Source organism: Magnolia sinica, chromosome 14 (genome assembly GCF_029962835.1).
Source record: "Magnolia sinica isolate HGM2019 chromosome 14, MsV1, whole genome shotgun sequence".
NCBI lineage: Eukaryota > Viridiplantae > Streptophyta > Magnoliopsida > Magnoliales > Magnoliaceae > Magnolia > Magnolia sinica.
The window spans coordinates 68,195,449-68,218,413 of record NC_080586.1 but is presented as its reverse complement, the minus strand read 5'-3'; the positions used below and the strand labels follow the sequence as shown (position 1 = coordinate 68,218,413).

The 22,965-nt window shown below is 39.5% G+C and overlaps 1 protein-coding gene across 5 annotated transcripts in view; it reads right to left on the bottom strand.

Annotated features, from left to right (window-relative positions):
* The window catches only part of LOC131226067 (preprotein translocase subunit SCY2, chloroplastic), a 77,863-nt gene extending 55,631 nt beyond the window's left edge, over window positions 1-22,232 (bottom strand). For 4 of the 5 annotated variants that reach the window (XM_058221735.1, XM_058221736.1, XM_058221739.1 and 1 more), the window contains exons 1-2: window positions 22,005-22,232; window positions 5,717-6,238 (exon numbers count right to left, since the gene is read on the bottom strand). In XM_058221735.1, coding sequence (XP_058077718.1) covers window positions 5,717-6,238; window positions 22,005-22,077 — 595 coding nt within the window. In that variant the 5' untranslated portion in view covers window positions 22,078-22,232. The remainder of the gene's footprint in view (window positions 1-5,716; window positions 6,239-22,004) is intronic. The other variant, XM_058221740.1, reaches the window with a different exon arrangement.
* Between the last annotated feature and the right edge of the window lie 733 nt (window positions 22,233-22,965).

Here is a 22,965-nt window from a genome sequence, read left to right as displayed (position 1 = left end):
CAAAGCGCCCACCATTTAGCTAGAATAGTCACCCTCCATGCGGTAGTCCTTTGCTTTCCAATCCTCACACCGTACCAACTCAATAGAAGTTCCTCGACTAACTCTGGCATTACCCAAGACATACCAAAAGAAGAGATGAATTAGTGCCACACTAATTCAATAGCCTTGCAATGAATGGAAAGGTGGTTAACCGATTTGGCATCCTTCATACACATCACACATGAGTTTGGAAGGATCATGGATCGTCTTTGAAGGTGATCAATTGTAAGAACTCTCTTTCTTCCCACCAACCATCCAAAAGCCGTGACATTCGGCGGGGGCCCTGTAGGACCACACATGGGATGTGACACCACACTGCTCACCAGGAGACGATCGGCACAAGCAACCATAGAAAGATAGAACCAAGAAGCAACCCAACCTATCCTTGAGCCAAAGCATCTTGTTTCACTCACTACTATCCAGAACGAAAAGGATAAGCTTGTAAGATTGTCACAAAACCAAAAAAAAAAAATGTGTGTGTACTTTTCCTTCCATCATGTGTGGTCTTTCTGTCAAACTGCCAAGATCACACCAGCAATAGATGGCAGGCGCCCAACCCAATGCCTGCTGATACCACATCAAACTCAATCAAGTTGTACTTTTCCCTTTGTTAAACAATGTCAAGCACCTTTGATCAATGGTGACGGTGTTCCCTATCTACAAACACCAGAAGTAGGGTTGAGGATGCTTTCCATGATCAAGCTACTGTATGTCATCATCTCTAAAACCATATCTTTGCAACTACTTCCATCAATCGCGATGTTCCAGACTTGCAGACTTCTCAAGAAAATTTATTTGATCACATACACCAAACTAGTGTCGTTTTGCACAGAAGGCAACCAGAGTCCACTTTAACATCACACCATCACCATCACTAGCCTCCAGAGATATCTCCAAATCATCAACACTATCATATTTTGCCAATTTCTCATCCACACCACCTATTCCCTTTTCTTTGTGGCATTCACATGTGCCTCAGATCAACGTGACAATCTTTTTTCTTTTTTTCTTTTTTTTGAGAGCCCTTTCTGCCCACTGAAGCATTGTAACCCTGCTTCGCTACTCTAGGTGACGATCGGAAGACAGCATTTAAGATGAGGACGGATTGTATGAATGGCTAATCATGTCATTTGGCTGACAAACATGCCCAGCACATTCATGTGAGTTGTAGGCTTGTAGCACCACTTCCTACGGCCATTTATAGGCAAGTCAATTGTTGTATATTTCGATAAATTTCTTATCTATAGTCATCCACATGAGGACATTTAGTCCATGTCAACAAGTGATGAGAATTTGATTCAAGATATTTAACCTGAAGAAATGCGCCTTCATGAGTCCCTGAACAGTTTTCCTAAGGTTTGTCGCAGCCAAAGGTCTCAAAGCAAATCCAGAGAAGATAAAGGAAATTTTTGATTGGCCAACTCTGACGAATATTCACAAGGTCCAGAGCTTTAATGGATCGGTGACCTTTTATCAGAGATTTATTCAGAATTTCAGTTCCTTTATGGGACCGGTCACCAAGGCAGCTGATTAAGAATGCACCAAAGCAGCAACTGCAGCCTTTAAGGAAATCAAGAAGAGAATGATCAAAGCATCAGTCTTAAGCATGCAGACTTTATTTCAAAGTGGCATGCAATGCCCTCCCATCAAGTTTCATACGTCAGCAAGAAGTTCAAAAATGGATAGAAAAGGTCCTCTACCTTTGGAAGTTTGTTTCTACGTTATGATTCAAAAACACTGAAGCATTATCTTCTGAATCAAGAGTTAGTATTTTATTATGATCATGAAGCCTTGAGATACCTAAATTCCCCGAAAAAACTAAGAATAAGAAGCTAAGTGGAGTATGTATATTCAGGAGGTAAGTTCCACCCCAAACTTCAAGCTGGCATCGGGAACAAAGCAAGAGATGCACTCAGCAGAAAACACATATCTTGACTACTCTCTCAGTGTTTGTAGTGGAACTTGATGAAATTAAGAGAAATTATTTTGCTGATAAAGACTTCACAAAAATTGTCTCTGCTTTGTCTGCTAGGACAAATGACAAGTATCTGCAATTTGACCTATGACGGTTATCTATGCTACGACACGTGGTGTGTATTCCAAGGGATTCACTGCAAAAGCTAGCGGTGCATGACTTGCACTATGGTGGTCTTGATGGTTACTTCAGCAGGATTGATAAGACAACCAGAGTAATTGAAGCTTGATTTTATTGGGATAGAGTCAAGTAGGATGTCACGGCAGTTGTCCAATAATGTTGAAATTTTCAGCTTGGAAAAGGGCGTAAACAGAATATACATCATGCTGTATGTGCCGAATGGACCATGGGGATACATTGGCATAGATTTTGTCATGGGATTACCAAAGACAGTGTGGTCACAACTTCATCTGCATAGTAGTTGGTCGCTTCTTCAAGATGGCTCATTTCATCCCTCATAAGAAAATATCTAACACCTTGCACATGGCAAACCTCTTCTTCAGAGAAGTTATCTGATTACATGAAGTTTCTAAAACCCTTTTGTCTAACCGAGATGTGTAGTCCATGAGTTATTTCTAGAAGACGCTGTAGGCAAGATGGGAACTAAACTAAAGTTCTTAAGCACTTACCATATGCAAATTGACAGCTATTGAGGTGGTTTAAGAGAAGCCTCAGAGCTTACTGCAATGTCTTGTAGATGATTACATCAGCAGGTGGGACCTTGTTCTATACCAAGTGATTTTGCTTATAAACCTTCTATGAACCATACTACAGGATTATTCCCTATCAAAACCGACAATGGGCTTAAACCTCAACAACCTATCAATCTAGTAGTGGTACATGTACCAATTTCAACTGAACAGAGCCAGGATGGTAAGATTTTGATCAGCATATCAAGAGTATATGCAAAAATGTCATACTTAAAAGATTGCTCAAAGCAATGATAACGACAAGAGATATGCTACCATGAGACGATGCTCTGCAGAATTCAATCAACGTGATAAGGTGATGATCCGTCTTACAGTGTGAATTAAACACTTATCATTGAAAACTTCTTGGGGGCCACACAATTTTTAGATCAAACTAATATTTGTGGTTTCCCTTCATCTAGGTCTATGGATTGTTTGAAGTATCCCCAATATTATCGAAATTTCACTGATATTATCCGTATCTCCAGCTCGGCAATACCAATAACACTGGCAGTATCAGAAATTCCACGTATCAGTGATGTATTGCTAAGTATCGCCAATGGATCGATATTGCCAATATTTTCGACAATGTAAATTTCAATTGTCGCTTGTATCGCCAGCCTAGAGGCGATATTTCAATAATATCACTGATGTATCGATATCACACAAAATTTTGTTTATTAAAAAAAAAAAAAATCCATTTCAAATCTTTTCTATGTTCGCATGGTTGTATGCAGTGTTCAATTTGTTGATGATGATATCGATAAATCGCGATATTATCAATATCATGACATGAGCGATATCAAGACCACAATCTTTCGTTTCCTTTCCTTTCCAATTGTCAACAATTTCTCAGCGAAATAGTGTTGTCAGCATTTTGAAATATTGATGGATGTTTGAATGGAAGGTTGGATGGTTGGATGGATGGTTGGAGGGATAGATGGGATGGATGGGATGGTTAGACTGATTTTTACGACAACGCATGCTTTTAAGCCCCCATCAAATGAAAACTTATTATGTATGCATCATTTTTGCAATTTTTTATTCCTAAATATGCAAATATGTGTATTTTAGCATCTCTTAAAGTTTCATTGAAAAATTCCACCGTTTTCCCCATGTTTCCCTAATGTTTCCCCACATTTCCAGTTATCAGCGATATCGATATTGTTTCTGTATCCCCGGCCAACGAAACTAGTAGCGATACTGATACTTCGAACACTGGATCTATGTGACATTATGGACAGGTTGGAAGACAAATAAACATCACTGCGGGCCCTAGGAAGGTTTCAATGGTGGACGTCATTAACCCCACAGTTCCCTGTGGTGTGGTCCGCTTGAACTTTGGATATACTTCAATTTTGAGTTCATGCCCTAAAATGATCAAGAAAAATGGATGGAAGGCATGTATAAGACATACATCCACAGTGGCCCCACAAAGTTTACTCTAGCATGCTGAGTTACTCAGTACTTCCATTTAATACTAGTGGATGATCCAACAATTCAATTCGTAGCTGTCAAATGAATGACTAAAACTAAATTGGTTAGGGTAAGATATCAATGGGCTAATTCGAATGGATTAAAATCATCCAATCAGTATGATCTATGGTTATTTCTCTATTTAAAATGGAATCCATCAATGGTGTGGCTCGTCTCACCAATGTGCTTTGACTACAGAACTAAATGACACATGTAGAAACTGAAAATCTGATCATACAGTGCATATCCTATGGAACGAGTATCATCTATTTGCCTCCTTACGCAATCAATTCATTTTACTGTATTTGGTAAATATAAAAGATCTAGACCATTCATCTACTTGGCTTTATTTGCTGGGGAAAGTATTAAAATTTTATTCGAATGGCCATAGGTGTGCCAAATTTGGAGGCATGGCAAGAACAGATCTTGTCTCATACTCTACAAAAGATAGAAATTGGGACATAAATACGACAAATTGCCAATTTTCAAACATTTGTAGTTTGTGTTTAACAAAAAAAAAAAAGGTGAAAAAGTGCTTATTTTCATATATCAGAAATTTTTTTTGACAAATTACCAAACAGATTTTTTCAGTACTTATTAAGTATTAAAATTCAGCGCTTCTAAGTTTTCAGCACTTAAATTAATTTTCAGACCTTACTTTTCAGTTTACCAAATGGCACCTAAGTCTACTTTCCCTCATCTTATTATCTACCGGTGCTACTTCTAAGTCCCCTCGAACGCATGCATTTCCAATCCTATCCTTCCCCGTCTTGCTAGTTGCCACTCATCCATCTCAAGATCTTCATTTCAGCTACGCTCATCCTATGAACATGTTATCCCTTAACTACCCAACATTTTGTCCCATAAAGCACGGCTGCCAAACATTTGACTTTGTTTTGTTTTTCTTACATTTTAAAAATTAAGTGAAGAGCCTAAAGTGCCATCAATTAGAGAGAAAGGTACTTAAGTAGGGGCAATTAAGTCAAATCACATCACATTAGCAGTCTCTTGTTTCATTTACTCTTATAAATAGTCTCTAAGGGGACGTGTAAACATGACGGCTGCTTTAGAGAAATAAAATTCAGCTTTTACGCTTTATGATTGCTCTTGGTCGAAGAGACGGGGCTTTGAATATCACATTATCACTAGCACTTGGATAGATTGTTGGGAAATTCCAAACCATTGTTTCTCCATTCGTTATTCAAGCCTGCATTTTCTTTCTAATCATTGATTCTCAATTATCCTGTGGTTTCGGGGTCAGAGAAACCAAGATTTGGAGCCAATTGTTGTTTCCAACTGCACCAAATGTGTAGCTTCAAACTTCTCTCATATCTTTATGTTCTCCCAAAAAAGTTGTGGTAGAATGAGTTCCATCTAGTAATAAAACATTTTGCAATGCATCAGACTTTTCTAGAATGAAACAAAGCAATGAAATGCAAACTTTCTTTTGTCAATACGATAAAACTACTTATTTAAAAAGATAGAACTAAGAACTAACCAAAACTCCTAAGTTTGCAGATATAAAGAAAGAACTTACCAACAGATCCAGAAATAAAGCTAAGGTAGTCTTCAGGTATCAACCGCCTATCAAAGCCAGGTAATGGTATGAAATAGCCTACTCGGCTAACTAAAATCAATACTGCAGTTACAAATAACCTTCGACGTATTTCACTCTTGAAGAAAGATTCAGCAGCACCATTGACCACAGATCCCAAACGAACAAAAGTTAAGAATCTATTCTTGAACTTTTTGGGCCTGGTTTGCGAGCTTGTACTGTCACCAACATCATGTGAATCAAGCAAATCTGTTCCAGCCTCTGGTACCATAGGAGTAAGTTCTAGCATAGAAGACTGTAAAGAAATGGCCTCGTTATTGGCGTAGTTGCTCTGAAGTTTATCTGAACAAAAAACAGAAAATCTCCAGCTCCAGTTTAGTGAAGAGTGGTGACTGAAGAACACGGAATTCCTTTTGAAGGAACATGACGGATGGGCCACCAAAGAAAAGTAGGTTCTCGTATAAAAAACATGATTCGGCCGGAGATTACATTCAGCCAGTCCACCTGCATGCCAGTGCAAAGATACAGAAGCACTTGTCAAACCAACAAGTTTCATCCAGTAATTCAACGAGATTTTATTAAGGCACAAAATAATCAATGACCATGATGCAAATTTCCATCCATTAATGTGTTGTAAGTCTCTTCCTCTATCAAACAACAAAGAAACCCCTCATTTCGGCCATCTTCTACCACAGTTTTAAGACTAATAACTCAGACTTATTCATTTTGTCCTTAGTCGAGTTGTAGTAGATGAGTTGAGGGTGACTCGACTGAGTTAGGCTGAGTCCCATCCCCTTTTTTATCAAAATATAAGGAAAAAAATATATATAGATAAAAAAAACAAATATATATATATATATAAATGATATATGCCGATTTCAAGATAAAATAAAGTTAACATGTCACCTAAAATGCAATACATACCAATTCATTGTGATGAAATATTGAACAGCTACCTGATTGATTTTTAATAAAATATTTTTATTGAATTACTAATTTTCAAGAAGCTCCTAAATCATCTCTAGAGACTTTAATAACCTAGATCCAGGTTTTGGAGGCAAAATGGAAGAAAATCACAAAAAAAAAAAAAAAAAAAAAAAAACCCTCATAGGACTCACTCAGACTAACCTGCTAGAGTCTCAAGCGACTCATCCAAGTTGGACAGAATACACCGAGTCTACTCCGCCTCGTGAAATTCGGAGTATCGACTTGACCCAGGTTTGACAAAGTCTAGATTGATCAGTCGTGTTGTGCCAAACTCTAATGAATCTTCAAACCATGATTCTACCTCCATACATGACTTCTCTTCATCGTCGACAAAACTTTCCATCTTCTGTTCCTTTTTTTCTTTTCACTCATCATCTATGCATGGGCTTCCTCTTCCTCAACCCACTACCATTATATCTCTATATATTTCATCCTTTTAACATCTCTCTGATTTTACCCTTTTCTTTTCTTTTTAACCCCAATCTCATTGGGGCAACTCAAATGCAACACTCATTCCAGTGTTTGAACAAGACCTCAATCGCCCACCATCCCACATCATGTTACGGACCAACAGTTGACTTTGCACAAACATGAAAAAGCCTCTCTCAACTTTTCATGATCAATGAACGGTAACCACAGGCGCAGATTTAAACTAGGGAAGTCACAAGACTCACAACACACTTGACTCGCTCTTTATATTAGATGCATAAGATCTCTATACTACTCCATCTATCCCAATAAACTTGGGCTTTTATGTAGTTTGATATAGAGTCCTGTATTGATCTAGAATAATTATTGTTTAAAGCAAGTAGATGTCGGTACCTCCTGTTTAAAAGATCCGCATTTGCGCACACTTTAGATGCTTGTCTCTTATCTGATTTTGTGCATACTCTCGTATCCCTTCTTCCCAAAATTGGCATTTGTGCATGCTCTTGTATCTATTATTTACAAATCAAAATTTGTTCGCTATTTATTTGAACATTAGAGCGTGCTCAGATATGTGGAATCCAAAAGGGAAAAGAAACCAGATTCCTTTGACAAGACAGCAGTGGCTATTTGGATAAATGGATTCCCAAAGTAATCATTAGCCTTATCCACAATCATGATTCTCTAGCTTAAGGTGCAAGTGATCGTTGTCTAATGAAACTGGGATTCCCGTTTGCTATCCAAACAAGATCCCTAAAAATGGAAACCCTTTTCCAACAGTGCTGATGGAAACAATCATTAGATAATCATTAACTTTTCCACATCCACATATTGAATTTCTTGTGTCTAAAAAGACCTAGGATTATCCTGCAAATCAAATTTGCTTTCAAGATACATCTAGATTGTTGTATATCTTGCTTCTAATTCTGAATTTTTCAAACTAATTATATGAACAGTACGATAACTATGCAACTCTGAATGTGATTCTAATTAAAACCTAGATTTTTATCTCTTGTTAGCCAATACTTCAAACTCTAAATACCAGAACCCTCAAAAATTCTTTGAATCCATCGATCTCTTCACAGCCTGATGAGGACATCACATCGCATACACATTTGCATACGTATCAGAGGAGGAGACGGGCCGTACTGGTTTCTTTGTGGCTAGGCGAATCAATCCCTTTATCTCATAGCCCAAGCCCTACATCCCATGGTTTAGGACCTCAACTAAACCCTCCTGATGGACCCCACTTCACATGGGTTTTGCTTCACACGAGCCACCCACTTCACACGGGTGGGGCCCGCCTCACATGAGCCACCCACCTCACATGGGTCGTCCACCCGATTGTGCCCCAAACATCCCACAGGCCACACCACTCGAACCCGGTGTAAAAATACCCCTGCAGTGGCGAGTATCCATGACCCCATGTGCATGTGCGAGCATCTGGAAGACCCCACACTGGGAAGGTGCACATGGGTTGCTTTAGGGAGTGATTTGGATAGTTGGATTTGAGGGATGTGACGATCACATAGATTACATGATCGAGCCGTTGGAACACATGGATTACATAATCGGGCCATTGATCATGGACCATTCTTGTCATCATAGGACATAATCATGTTTTAGGATTTAGTTTATGAATGATTTATTTTTTGAACACCTTATGAGTTATTTTATTTGATTTTTCATTAGACTAAGGTTATCTTGGTCAAAGTCATTAAAACAGGGTTTAATTTGTAATTTTAAAAAGTCTTCAGACTATATAAAGAGGGGGGGAGCGTGTGACCTCCTTAATGGTGGATTTTCTCTCCAATAAAAAATTTAAAAAAACAAAGTTCCTTTGTTTCTTCTTCTTCATGCGATGTGAAGACTTGTTCCATGCGATTTGGAACGAAGATCGGTGCGATGCTCGGCTTCAATCACACGGGAGTGCAAGGCTTACAATTATCCATCTTTGAGCTTTTTCTTCTTCGTGCAATGTATTTTGTTGAAATATCCTTAGTTCTTCATCCAAAACATCTTCTGTCACCTTTATTTCTTCTTTATCATCTTTTTTCCTCAAAACCCTAAAGTTACGGACCAAACCCTAGTCAACCGGACCCCACACGTTTGATCGTATGACCATGCATGCGAGCCCATGGGCCAGTCCATGCGACCAATCCCCTAGTCCCCCTTGCCCCTTTGAACCCTTCCTCTAAAACCCTATCTTCCCTTGTCCAGAACTATAACACTAAACCTAAAAATCCCAAATCTTTCAATTTCCCCAAGTTACCAAACTCTAGATCTTCAAAACCTTCAATTAATCCCAAATCCCTAAATTCCCTACATCCAAAACCCTATTTCCCATCTCCTAATACCTAAATCCTTTAACCTCCTTACCCAATTTACCCAATTAAACCCTAATTCAAAGTTTTCCCCAATTTCCCTAAACCCTAGCCTAACCCACACCCAAATCTAGTAAACCCTAGGTCATATTAGACCCTCCTTCTTAAAATAGGTTTAACCCAATGCTATGTGGATGTTTCTACATCCATCCAATCCTAGTTTCTCATGTTTAATGGTCTTATAGGATGATGTTTGGCAACCTAGACTTGAACTATGCATGATTTCCTTTTAGAATCTTGATATTTGTGATGATGTTAGCAAGATTTATAGTTTTCATTAATTAATTTAAATTTGTTGATTGATCTCTCACATTATTTGAGATCATGGATTGGTCCTGCATCAAATTTGGTATTAGAGCCCATAGGCTTAGCATAGGATTTTTGTGTTGCACTTAGATTAGAGTCACATCTAGGGTTAGTAGAGCATACATTGCATATAGGATCTATGATCATATTGCTGATTTTTTTTTCATAATTTGGAGTATTCTATTGCTGAATTTTCAGAGAGCGTTCCACTTATACCATTGCTGAATTTTCAGCATAGTAATCTCAAGTTGTCACCTTGCTGAATTTTTAGTTTGTAATTTTCATATGACACTCTTGCTGAATTTTCAGTTTGGTACTCTCAGATTACCGTCCTGCTGAATTTTCAACATAATATTTGAAGGTAACGGTTTGCTGAATTTTCATATTAGTGTTTCTAGTGTGTCCAATTTGATCTCTAGGTTGGTTTTATCATTGTCATAACATTATCCTAAGATCTAGCTTTTCCTTTTAAAGTTCCCTTGTGTATGCCCACTTGTTCTGGACGTGACTTTGGTCTACATCCCACAATGAATCTAGAGCAGATTGTTGAAGCCCTTAATGCTATCAACCACTGTCTGACAGCCATTGAAGAGCACAATAGGACGACTACTACTCAATTGGCCACGACCAATGCACGTGTCAATAAACTTGAGGCCTCCCTACAGGCAAACCCCGACACTAGGGAAGATGTTCGATCTCAAGCTGGAGATCAAGTTGATAGCAGGGGCAGGGGCGTGGCCAAGGTATTGGTCATGGTCGAGCATAAGTGCAACCACAACATGAGGAACATCATTACCATCATGATCCAAACGCGCAAGTCATAAAGGGTGTAAAAGTTGAGGTTCCCAGTTTTGATGGTCGCATGGACCCCAAAGCATTCCTTCATTGGGTGGCAGACATGGATCACTATTTTGAGTTGTATGATATGTCTGATGCTCATCAAGTGAGATTTGCCTAGATGAAGCTGGTGGGCCAGGCCAAACTTTTTTGCACCAACATGGAGCATAAAATTAAAAGGAGAGGAGAACCCCTGGTTGCGCACTGGGCTGAGATGAAAGACGTCCTTAAAGAAAAGTATATCCCTCTCTTATCGCCAGAGGCTCCTAGACCAGTGGCAAGCCTTGCGCCAAGGACCCATGACTATGTCAGACTATATCGCCAAGTTTGATGAATACATGATGCGATGTGACGTTGAGGAAGACCTAATGATTACATTGTCTAGATTCAAGATGGGCCTTCGATTCAAGATCCAACGAGAACTTTATCTCGTGACGTTGGCACATTGGAGTGGAGTGATAAAGTCCCTTGACATACATTGATACACCAAACTCTAGCAGCTTAAGCTTTTGGAGTAAATGGTTGTTTGACATGGTATCAGGGCCAGGGAAATAAGCCCAGCCTATTTATGGTGTGAGTGTCCCTTCAACCTTGTCAGTCTGTTCCCGTGTGGAGTTCCCACCTCGCACGTGCGTGCCGGGGGGGGGGGGTGTTGGAGTGATAAAGTCCCTTGATATAAATTGATGCACCAAACTCAGACAACTTAAGCTTTTAAAGTAAATGATTGTTTGACATGGTATCAGAGAGGAAGGTCCTGTGTTCGAATCTCAAGAGCAGCAAATATGCCTCGCTAATATATTATTCTCCCAAGGGGGGTCAGGAAAAATCAGGTCCAGCCCAGGGCCCGGGAAATAAGCCCGGCCTATTTATGGTGTGAGTGTCCCTCCACCCTTGTCAATATGTTCTCATGCGAAGTTCCCACCCTGCACGTGCAGGCGGGTGTTGGAGTGATAAAGTCCCTTGATATACATTGATACACTAAACTCTGACAGCTTAAGTTTTTAGAGTAAATGGTTGTTTGACATGGAGCACATGTACCAAGTGGTGCAAGACATCAAGTCCTATCTCAAAGCACCAGTTGGTAGGCGTTATGACTCTTGGGATCCAAGTGTCAAGACTTATCCTCAAGGGACTAAATCTAACGTAGGGAGTCAATCCAAACCCCAAGTTGGTTCCTAGTCTAACTCTAAAGATGCCAAAGGAAAAGGGATGGCAAGTGCTAGCTCTAGGGGAGGTGAGCAAACATGATGCTTCAATTGTCATGGATTTGGTCACTTTGCGCATCAGGGTCCCTCAAAAGAGAGGAACAGGGCCCTAGTGATTGGTGAAGGTGAGGGTGTTTTTAAAGAAGAAGTCTATCAGCCTAATATCACCGGTGCTAGTGATGAGGAAGTAAAGGAAGAAGAGACCACACCACTTACAGTAGTCAGGTGCGCCTTGACCAATGCTATAGAGCATAATGACTGGCGTCGGACTATGATTTTTTACACCTATGCAAAATGTGGGGAGAAGAATTCCAAGGTGGTCGTCGATAGTGGTAGCTGTACAATGTGGTCTTCAATAGCACGTTATCCCGTTTGGGTTTGAAACCCGAACTGCACCCTCAGCCCTTTAGAGTCTCATGCATTGACGCATCTTCCATACATGTTACCCAGCGATGTCTTGTGCCTGTTCATTTTGGATCCTATTCAGATTCGTTGTGGTGCAACGTTTTGCCCATGGATGTTGGACGCATCATTTTAGGACGGCCTTGGTTATTAAACGCGATGTGACGATATATGGCCGCTCGAATGTGTGTTCATTCATGCATTAGGGCAAGAAGATCACTCTTGTTCCTCTCCCACTAAAAGGCAATTCGGGGAAGAAAGTTGGGGAAAAGTTGAGTGACCCAAGGGATACGAGGAGATCCCAACCTAAGTCACTTCATGTTATCAACGCCAAGGAGTTTGAGAGAGAGGTTAAAGTAGATTCGATAGTGTACGCCTTAGTGGCTAGAGAAGTTACACCCGAGATTAGTGTAGAGGGACCCCCTAAGGTGAATCCAATTCTAGATGAGTTTCATGATGTATTCCCAAAGGACTTACCAGATGAGCTTCCACCCATGAGGGACATCCAGCATGCCATTGATCTTATCCCTGGGGCGACTCTACCAAACCCTCATTATCGAATGAACCCTACGAAGAATGCAGAATTGAAGAAGCAGGTAGATGAGCTCCTTAGGAAGGGTTTCATTCAAGAGAGTTTAAGTTTGTGTGTCATGTCGGCGCTTCTCATGCCTAAGAAAGACGGCACGTGGTGAATGTGTGTGGACAATAGAGCCATCAATAAAATCACGGTCAAGTATCGATTTCCCATACCGCGTCTTAATAATATGTTAGACGTGATGGCGGGTGCCGCCATCTTTTCGAAGATTGACCTCAAGAGCGGATATCACAAAATACATATATGCCCAGGAGATGAGTAGAAGACAGCCTTCAAGACGAATGATGGGCTATACAAGTGGCTAGTCATGCCCTTTGGCTTGACTAACGCCCCGACCACATTTATGAGAGTAATGACCCAAGTGTTGAGACCGTTTATGGGTAAGTTCCTTGTAGTGTATTTTAATAACATTCTTATCTATAGCACATCAAAGGAACAACATCTCCACCATCTAAGGCAAGTTTGCGGGGTCCTCGGAACTGAAAAGTTTTATGTCAACTTCAAGAAGTGCACATTCATGTCAAAGAGTGTTATCTTCTTAGGGTTCATAGAATCATCTAAGGGTATGAGAGCAGATCCTGAGAAGGTCGGCGCTATAGTTGAGTGGCTTGAACCGCGCAATATTCACAAAGTATGAAGCTTTCATGGCTTAGCAACTTTTATAGGCGGTTCATTAGAGGGTTTAGTTCCATCATGGCTCCCATCATGGATTGCATAAAGAAATGGGAGTTTGTATGGACTAAAGCTGCCTCTAAAGCATTTATGGAGATAAAGGGCAACATGAGTGAGGCTCGCGACATGCGCCTTCCAGACTTTTCTAAAGTCTTTGAAGTTGCGTGTGATCATTGTTTAAATTATCTCCGATATTATCGTAATCTCTAGCTTGGCGATACCGATAACACTAGTAGTATTAAAAATCCTAAGCATAAGCAATGTACCAAGTATTACCAACGTATCAATATCACCAATATTTTCAAGTGTAAATTCCAGGCATAAGCAATGTACTAAGTATCGCTAACATATCGATATCACCAATATTTTCAATTGTGTAAATTCCAGGCATCACTTGTATTGCTAATGTATCAATATCACCAATATTTTTTACTATGTAAATTTTAGGTGATGTCGTGACGCTTGTATCACAAGTGTATCGGTGATATTTCAATAATATCATCAACATAGAGATATTACAGAAAGTTTGTTTATTAAAAAAATTTCTATTTCTGTTTTTTGATGAGCACATTGTTGCATGCAATTTACAATTTGTCATTGCTAATATTGATAATATCTCAATATTATCGTTACCACAATATGCGCGATATCAAGACCACAATCTTTCATTTCCTTTTTAGTTGCTGATGATTTCTTGGTAAAATATCGTGAGTTGTCGATATTCTTCAATACTGATGGATTTTTGGATGGATGATTGGATGGTTAGATGGGATAGATGGGATGGTTAGACTAATTACGACAACATATGCTTTTAATCCTCCATTAAATGGAAATTTATTATGTCTACATTCTGCAAATTTTTATTCCTAAATATGCAAATGTGTATTTTAGCATCTCCTGAAGTTTCATTGAAAATTCTACTGTTTTTCCCATGTTTTCCCGTATTTCCAGTTATCACCGATATTATTGGCGATATCAATATTGCTTCCATATCCCGAGCCAATGAAACTTGTAGCGATACCAATACTTCAAACACTGCGTGTGATGCATTGGGGTAGGTATAGGTGGAGTGCTTAGTCAGGAAGGGCACCCCGCTGCTTATTTTAGTGAGAAGTTGAATGAGGTAAAGCAACAGTATTCCACCTATGACAAAGAGTTCTATAAGATCGTCCAGTCCTTGCGCCATTGGCAGCATTATTTATTATCGCAAGAATTTGTCTTGTTCTCTTACCTCGAGGCCTTACGTTACCTCAATTCCCTGAAGAAACTAAACCCTAGGCATGCTAAATGGATCCAATTTCTTCAGGAATATTATTTCGTTTCTAAACATAACGCTGGGGTCGAGAACAAACATGTTGATGCCCCTAGTCATCGTGTGGTACTACTCCAGAGTATGAGTATGGAAATGATTAAGTTTGAGTGGCTGAGAGAAGAGTATCCTATATGCCCAAACTTTTGTGAGTTGTACGCGTCACTACGAGATGGTTAGTTGAGCGACAGTCGTGGGTTTGTCATCATCAATGAGTTCCTATTTAAAGGTGAATGACTTTGCATTCCCCGTACTTCCCTCCGTGATTTCCTAGTTTGGTAACTTCATGCAAAAGTAGCCGGTCATTTGGAGAGTGACAAGACTATTGCCCTTGTAGAGGATAAGTTTTATTGGCCAAGTCTCAAGTGAGATGTAGCCAAGATAATTGGGCAGTGCAAGACTTGTCAACTAGCAAAGCAAAGAAAGTGAAATACAAAATTGTATACGCCTTTGCCAGTGCCCCATGCTCCATGGCAGGACATTAGTATGGATTTCATGTTGGGTTCACCTAAGACTATCAAGAAACACAATTTTGTATTTGTAGTTGGGGACCATTTTTTCCAAAATGGCCCATTTCATTCCGTGCTCGAAACCGTCAAATGCCTCCAATGTGGCTAAAGTTTTCTTTGGGAAGGTAGTACGTTTACATGGTCTAACTAAGACCATAGTGTCTGAACATGATGTATGTTTTATGAGGTATTTTTGGAAGACACTATGGCACATGAAGGGGACAAGGCTTCAATTTTCATGTGCCTATCATCCTCAAATAGACAGTCAGACTAAGGTCATCAATAGGAGTCTTGGAAATTTGCTTAGATGCCTTGTGGGTGATCACATTAGAACTTGGGATATTATTTTGATTATAGCTGAGTTAGCTTATAATAGTTCTATTAATAGGTCCAAAGACATGAGTCCATTTAAGGTTGTGCATGGCTACAAACCTAGAAAACACGTAGATCTCATACCTATGCATGTGTCCCATGGGCCATATGAGTCAGCACATGAGTTTGCACGTTACATACATGAGTTGCATAGTGAGATCAGGAAGTGGAATAACTTAAGTAATGAAAATATAAAGCATTTGCTTATTCTCATCACAGATTTTAGGAATTCATGTAGGAGATTATGTCATGGTTCGTATGAGGCCTAAACGGTTTCCACATGGGGTTGTTAAAAAATTGCAAACGCATAGTGCGGGACCATACAAAATACTATAAAAATTGGATCCTAATGCATTTGTAGTAGACCTTCCACCAACCATGTGAATAAGCTCTACTTTTAATGTGGAAGATCTAATACGATACAAGGGTCCTGCTACTTCACCTTTTTATTATTTTTCAAACCCTCCCACAGACCATGATCCAGTCCCTAACCTATGGCCCCTACCTAACCAATCATCCCAGCCTTTGCCACCCTTACCCTCCTTGCCTGCTCGAAGTGAACAAGTCGAAGATATACTGTATGCACAAGCGGTTTCCACTTGCCATGGGGGATTTCAAAAAATCCTCGTCAAGTGAAAGCACAGACCGATTTTGGATAGCACCTGAATTATAGAGGTAGAGCTGCAGACTTTGAATCCCGACATCCTAGAGCATTGCAAGAGTTTTAGTCTGCTAAAGGCAAACTCTTCTCAACCAAGGAGAGTTTATAAGGACATCACATTTGCGTACGTATCAGAGGATGAGGCGGGCCACACCAATTTCTCTATGGCTAGGCGAGTATCCATGACCCCGTGTGTATGTGCGAGCATCTGGAAGACCCCACACTGGGAATGTGCACAAGGGTTGCTTTAGGGAGTGATTTGGACCGTTTGATTTGAGGGACGTAACGATCAGACCGTTGGATTGCAAGGATTATATGATTGGGCCGTTGATTGTAGACCATTCTTGTCATCATAGGACATAATTATGTTTTAAGATTTACTTCATGGTTGACTTATGTTTTGAACACCTTATGAGCGATTTTATTTGATTTTTTATTAGACTATAGTTATTTTGGTCAAAGTCATTAAAACAGGGTTTAATTTGTAATTTTGAAAAGTCTTGAGACTATACAAAGAGAGAGGGGGGGGGGATCATTTTCTCTCCAAAATAAATAAATAAATAAAAACAAAGTTCCTTTGTTTCTTCTTCTTCATGCGATGTGAAGACTTGTTCCATGCAATTTGGAACGAAGATCGGTGCAATGCTCATCTTCAATCACACAGGAGTGCAAGGCTTCCAGTTATCCATCTTTGAGTTTTTTCTTCTTCATGCAGGATATTTTGTTGAAATCTCCTTAGTTCTTCATACAAAACATCTTCCAACACCTTTCTTTCTTCTTCATCATCATTTTTCCTCGAAACCCTAAGGGGGCATTTAGCATACGGTATTAGATGGGATTAGGTGGGAGAGAATTGCATCCGGTCCCATGCAATTCCATCTAGCATTTGGAGAGGATTGGAAAGGATAGGATTAGGTGGGATGGAATTGCATTTGGTCCCACGCAGGAATTCCGTGGATTTTGAAATACTCTATACATGTGTGCCCCACATTGATGCATGCGTCTATCCATGTCGTCCATCCATATACACCGTTTACACGTGACATTCTGGTTATATATGTGTACAATTGAATGACATTTGTTGTGAATTTGGTCCATTGATTACAATTTCATGGTCCACCAAACAATGTTTTGCTTTATCCTGTGTTTTCCGTAGCAAAACTTTTATCCCAAACATGGGATTGGATGGTACCATGGCATTTCCAAACATGATATTAATCCCATCTAATACAATTCAATACCATTCAATTCCACGAACCAAACACGCCCTAAAGTTACGGACCAAACCCTAGCCGACCGGACCCCACACGTGTGATCGTACGACCACGCATGCGAGCCCATGGGCTGGTCCGTACAGCCAATCCCCTAGTCCCCCTTACCCCTTTAAACCCTTCCTCTAAAACCCTACCTTCCCTTGTCCAAAACTATAACACTAAACCTAAAAATCCCATATCTTTCAATTTCCCCAAGTTACCAAACTCCAAATCTTCAAAACCTGCAATTAAACCCAAATCCCTAAATTCCCTACATCCAAAACCCTATTTCCCATCTCCTAATACCTAAACCTTTTAACCACTTTACCCAATTTACCCAATTAAACATAAGTACAAGTTTTCCCCAATTTCCCTAAGCCCTAGCCTCACCCACACCCAAATCTAGTAAACCCTAGGTAGTATTAGACCTTCCTCCTTAAAATAGGTTTAACCCTATGCTATGTGGATGTTTCTACATCCATTAGATCCTGGTTTCTCATTTTCAATAGTCTTGTAGGATGATGCTTGGAAACCTAGGCTTAAACTATGCATAATTTCCTTTTAGAATCTTGATATTTGTGATGATGGTAGCAAGATTTATAGTTTCCATTAATTAATTTAAATTCGTTGATTGACCTCTCACATTATTTGAGTTCATGCATTGGTCCTACATCACAACCATCACGCAAATCCCGTGATCCACAGGATTTGCCCCAAATTTTCCCCTCTCCCATTTTGGAAAAGCAAAGACAACACTCTAATGTCTATGAGATCCTCTGTTCCTCTATAAAAGGAGGAAGAAACTCCTCATTTTGATCACCTTCTACCTCCATACACAACCATCTTAATCATCAGCAAAATTTTCCAACTTGTACTTTTTTCCTTTTCATCACTCATCATCTCTACAAGAGCATTCTCTTCCTCGGTCCCACTTCCTCTACATCTCTATTTATTTCTTCTTTTCTTACATATCCCTACAATTTTCTCTTTTTTCCTTTTAACCCCAATCTCATTGGGCCAACTCAAATGCAGCATTCATTCCACTATTCGTACAGGGACTCGGTAGCCCACCATCCTTCATCACGGTTCGACAGTTGACTCTGCAACAACACAAAAGGCCTCTCCAAGCAGCTTCTCGCAAACAATGAACACGGGTGCTGATTCGATAAATCTGGGGAAGATAGAACCCACTCAACTCTCTTGTTTATTACGTACATAAGATATGTATATCACTTCAGTTATCCTAATTAAACCCATGCTTTTATGTAGTTCAATATAGATTTTTGCACTGATCTAGAATACTTGTTTAAAGCTGATAGATGCTGGCATTTCTTGTTTACAAAATCTAGATTTATGCATACTCTAGATGCTTGTGTCTCTTGTTTAAAGAATCTAAACTTCTGCATGCTCTTGTATCCCTAGTTTGCAAAATTGGATCTTGTGAATACTTACAAATCTGAATTTGTTCATGCTATTCATTCCGACACCAAGATTCTCCTACGAATCCAAGTTTCTTTTTTATATACATTTAGATTGTTGTATCCTCTGCTCGTAGATCGGAATTTTTCATACTAATTACATAGACATTATGATTCCTTTGCAAATATGAATTTGTTTCTAATTTAAATCTAGATATTTATCTCTTGTTAGCAGTGATGTCATATGCGATCGCATAATAGCCTACTTGAAACGTGGGATTCGGTGGGATTAGGTAGTATGGAATTGCATTTGGTCCAATGTAAATTCAATCTAGCGTTTGGAAACGATGAGAAGGATTGGATTAATCTAGGTATCATATCATCCAGTCCCAACAGGAGATACGGTGAGATTTCTGATGGATTTTGAAATCCACTACATATGAGGGCCCCACATTGATGCATATGTTTTATCCACACGATCCATCCATATGCGCCCTTTAAACATAACAATCAAGTTGCATATGCATACAGGTGACCAACATCAGTTGTAAATTATGGTTCGTTGATTACAATTCCATGGTCCACCAAATACGGGTTTCACTTTTTTTCATTTTTTCTTTTCTTTTTTTCTGTTTCTTTTTCTTTTTTTTTCTTTTTCTTTTTCTTTTTATTTAAAGAGCTATAAATAATATTTATTCAAACAGAACTTGGCAACTGCCAAGCCAACAAAATGCAAGACAAGTGAGAATTACAATCCCATCCTAGGTCGAGAAACTAAACTCTAAATGATGAAGATTACAAGCCCATTCCGCCACGTCGTTTTTAATCTTCCAAAAAACATCACCCCGCAATTTAGCTATGTCGTTAAAGCATTGGGCATTCCGCTCCCCCCAGATATTCCAAAGACAGGCCAGCAGCGATAAACGCAAGTTTCACTTAATATAGTGTTTTCCCGAGAGGAAGAATTTGATCCCGATAAACACAAGTTTCACTTAATATAGTGTTATCCCGAAAGGAAGAATTTGATCCCAAACATGGGATTGGACAGTCGAAACACCATGGTATTTCCAGACATGTAATCATTATGTAATAATGATGTTAATTCCACTTAATGCAATTCAATACCATTTAATCTCGTGTTCCAAACAAGCCCTAAGTGATTATGCCATCGCATATGCCATTTTGGACTGGACTGCATATGCCATGGTGGCATATTGAGGTTATTATGCCATTGGGGCTTATGCAGTCTCATGGAGAACTATGCGACCGCATAACTCATAGTTATGCGGTTATGCCATTGCATACACAATATGCAATGGCAAAACCTCCCAATGGCTCTCTCTCTCTCTCTCTCTCTCTCTCTCTCTCTCTCTCTCTCTCTCTCTCTCTCTCTCTCTCTCTCTCTCTCTATTACTCTTAATCTCCCTTAAAATGACATAAATTAAATTTACATGTTTTTTTTTCACATTTTTTAGTATATGTATTCATTTGAGTAGTTGTTAGATGACTTGTTATAGTCTAATAGTGTGTAATAAAACTATAAAAACAATTCCCTATACTTGTATTTTTACATAATTTTTCAGAATTTTTCTTTTTAATCATTTTCCTTAAAATTTCCTTTTTTTTTTAAAGGAAAAAAAAAAAATGGGGAGCTATGCCCATCACATAAGCACATAACCCCCTTGGGTCACACGGGATCACTTATGCCATTTGACAACATTGATTGTTAGTCTATGTTTCCCATTAGTTCTTATGCAATTATCCTTGATTGCGTTATTCTAAACATACCATAGTTCTTTTAGATTCATTGTTGATGTTCTTTGGTTTTATCTATGTTGATCCATTGCGGATCATTAGTTTCATCAATATGCACATATTCAGTGTGTTATGTAATGTGAAGTTCTTAACTTGCTTCAATTCTTCCACATTAGATGTAATTCTTTATGATCTATTGGATTCATTCTAAATTTATCACAATATTCTTTTGCTTCATGTTGGTTCATTGACATAACCAACATCTTAATCACAACTCCCCTTTTCATCTAGTCAGCATAAAGATAGGTAAATCATCTAGTTTCCAGGGTCCAAACAGAAGGGTAAAATCGGCCATCCCAAAAATATATATAGAGAGAGAGAGCTTGCATTTGGATTATGGCTATCAATGGGGGTTGGGTCCTAGAGTTCCTGGACCCAAGCTGATCAGTTCGGATCTCGCCAGGTCGAGGTCTTGTTTTTCAGGACCGACCTGGACCCAATCATGTGTGGGTACCCATCAGGTTTGACAATCCAAACCCTTGATATTGCATATGGACAATGATCCAAAGCCTGGGTATTGCATTTATGAGGTGGTCTCCTTTCAACCTTATCTGGCCCAACGGTATGATGGACCCATACAGGACCCAATTTCTAAATGGGACCAAGGAATTGGACCCGGAAAGGGACCTGTTATGGGTCCCATCCATCCGGCACCCAGACCGCGGGTCCGGGTACCCAGTGACAGCCCAAGATTGGATGCTCCGCCGAACTCAACAGCAATTCATTCAACTCATTAATTAATAACGATGAAAAAGCATTGAAATGCAACGCCATGCATTTTGGGTTCTACTGGAGTTACAATTTGGGGGATACTCTCTCACTACGAATTAAGTCTCACTAGCTCCAACTTCAGTCATTTACTCTTTATTGAATTCAATTGTTGCAATTCAACTCACTTGAGCACCCAAACACGGCCTATAAAAGTTTATCTTTCTCGCGTTAGAACAAAACAAGAAAACGATGAACTAAAAAAAAAACAAGTTCGAGCCCTGCTTTGGGAAGTAATTTCAAAATATAGGCACAGAAACTGAATTTTTTGGAGAAACGAACTCATGCATATATCAGTTTACATGCAGTAATCCAAACGGGAGAGAGAGAGAGAGAGAGAGAGAAACTCACTCCGTTTCTTGAGGGATTTCAGTCGGAAGGGACTGAGAAAGAGATTGTTAGGGCGTAAGGAAGCTGCTTCCATGTCGGAAAATCAAAGGAAGAAATGGAGGAGTTTCAGCTGCTGCTGCTGCTGTCTTGGTGAAAAAATTAAACAGAGGACACGAGAAATGCTTATCTGCTTCAGGTTTTAAATTCCTCGGCGATTAAAAGGGCTTTATAGTTATATGATCCTCGATCCGAGTTGTGCATTGTGCTCGGGTTTTTTTTTAATCATACGTAGGTTTCATGTGTCAGTTGTCGAAGTCGGATTTGGGAGTGAACCCTCCAGTACACACGTCGGTGCTGGAAAAGCTCTGTGGGCCCGGGAGCGGCTTCGGTGGATCCCTGACTGTGGAGCCCACCTTGATGAATTTTACTGAAATCCACACCGTCCATCCGTTTTTATAGATCATTCTAGTACATAATCTAAAAAATAAAGAAGATCTAAATCTTATGTGGACCACACTACAGGAAATAGTAGTGATTGGATACCACGGTTAAAATTTTCTTGGAGACCACTGGAATGTTTGTTTGCCATCCAACCTGGTGATAAGGTCACGAAGACCTGGATGAAGGTACCATACAAATACTAGCTCGATCCAAAACTTTTGTGGCCCTACAAGAAGTTTTTAATGGTCAATCATCACTATTTCTTGTGGTGTAGTAAATATGAGATTTAGATATACTTCATTTTTGGGAATATGCCTGAAAATAATCTGTCAAAACAGATGAAAGGCATGGATATAGGGCAAATATATCACTGTGGGTCTCACAGTCAATGATCCATGCCATGATGAATGCGTTTTACAATGCCATCCATTCAGTTTGCAGCTCATTTTAGGTTACGAGCTAAAAAAAAAGCATATCTATCAGGTGGAGGTGGAGAGGACAGCTCATGATGTTCATATTTTGCATTTAGCATTGGAAAGAC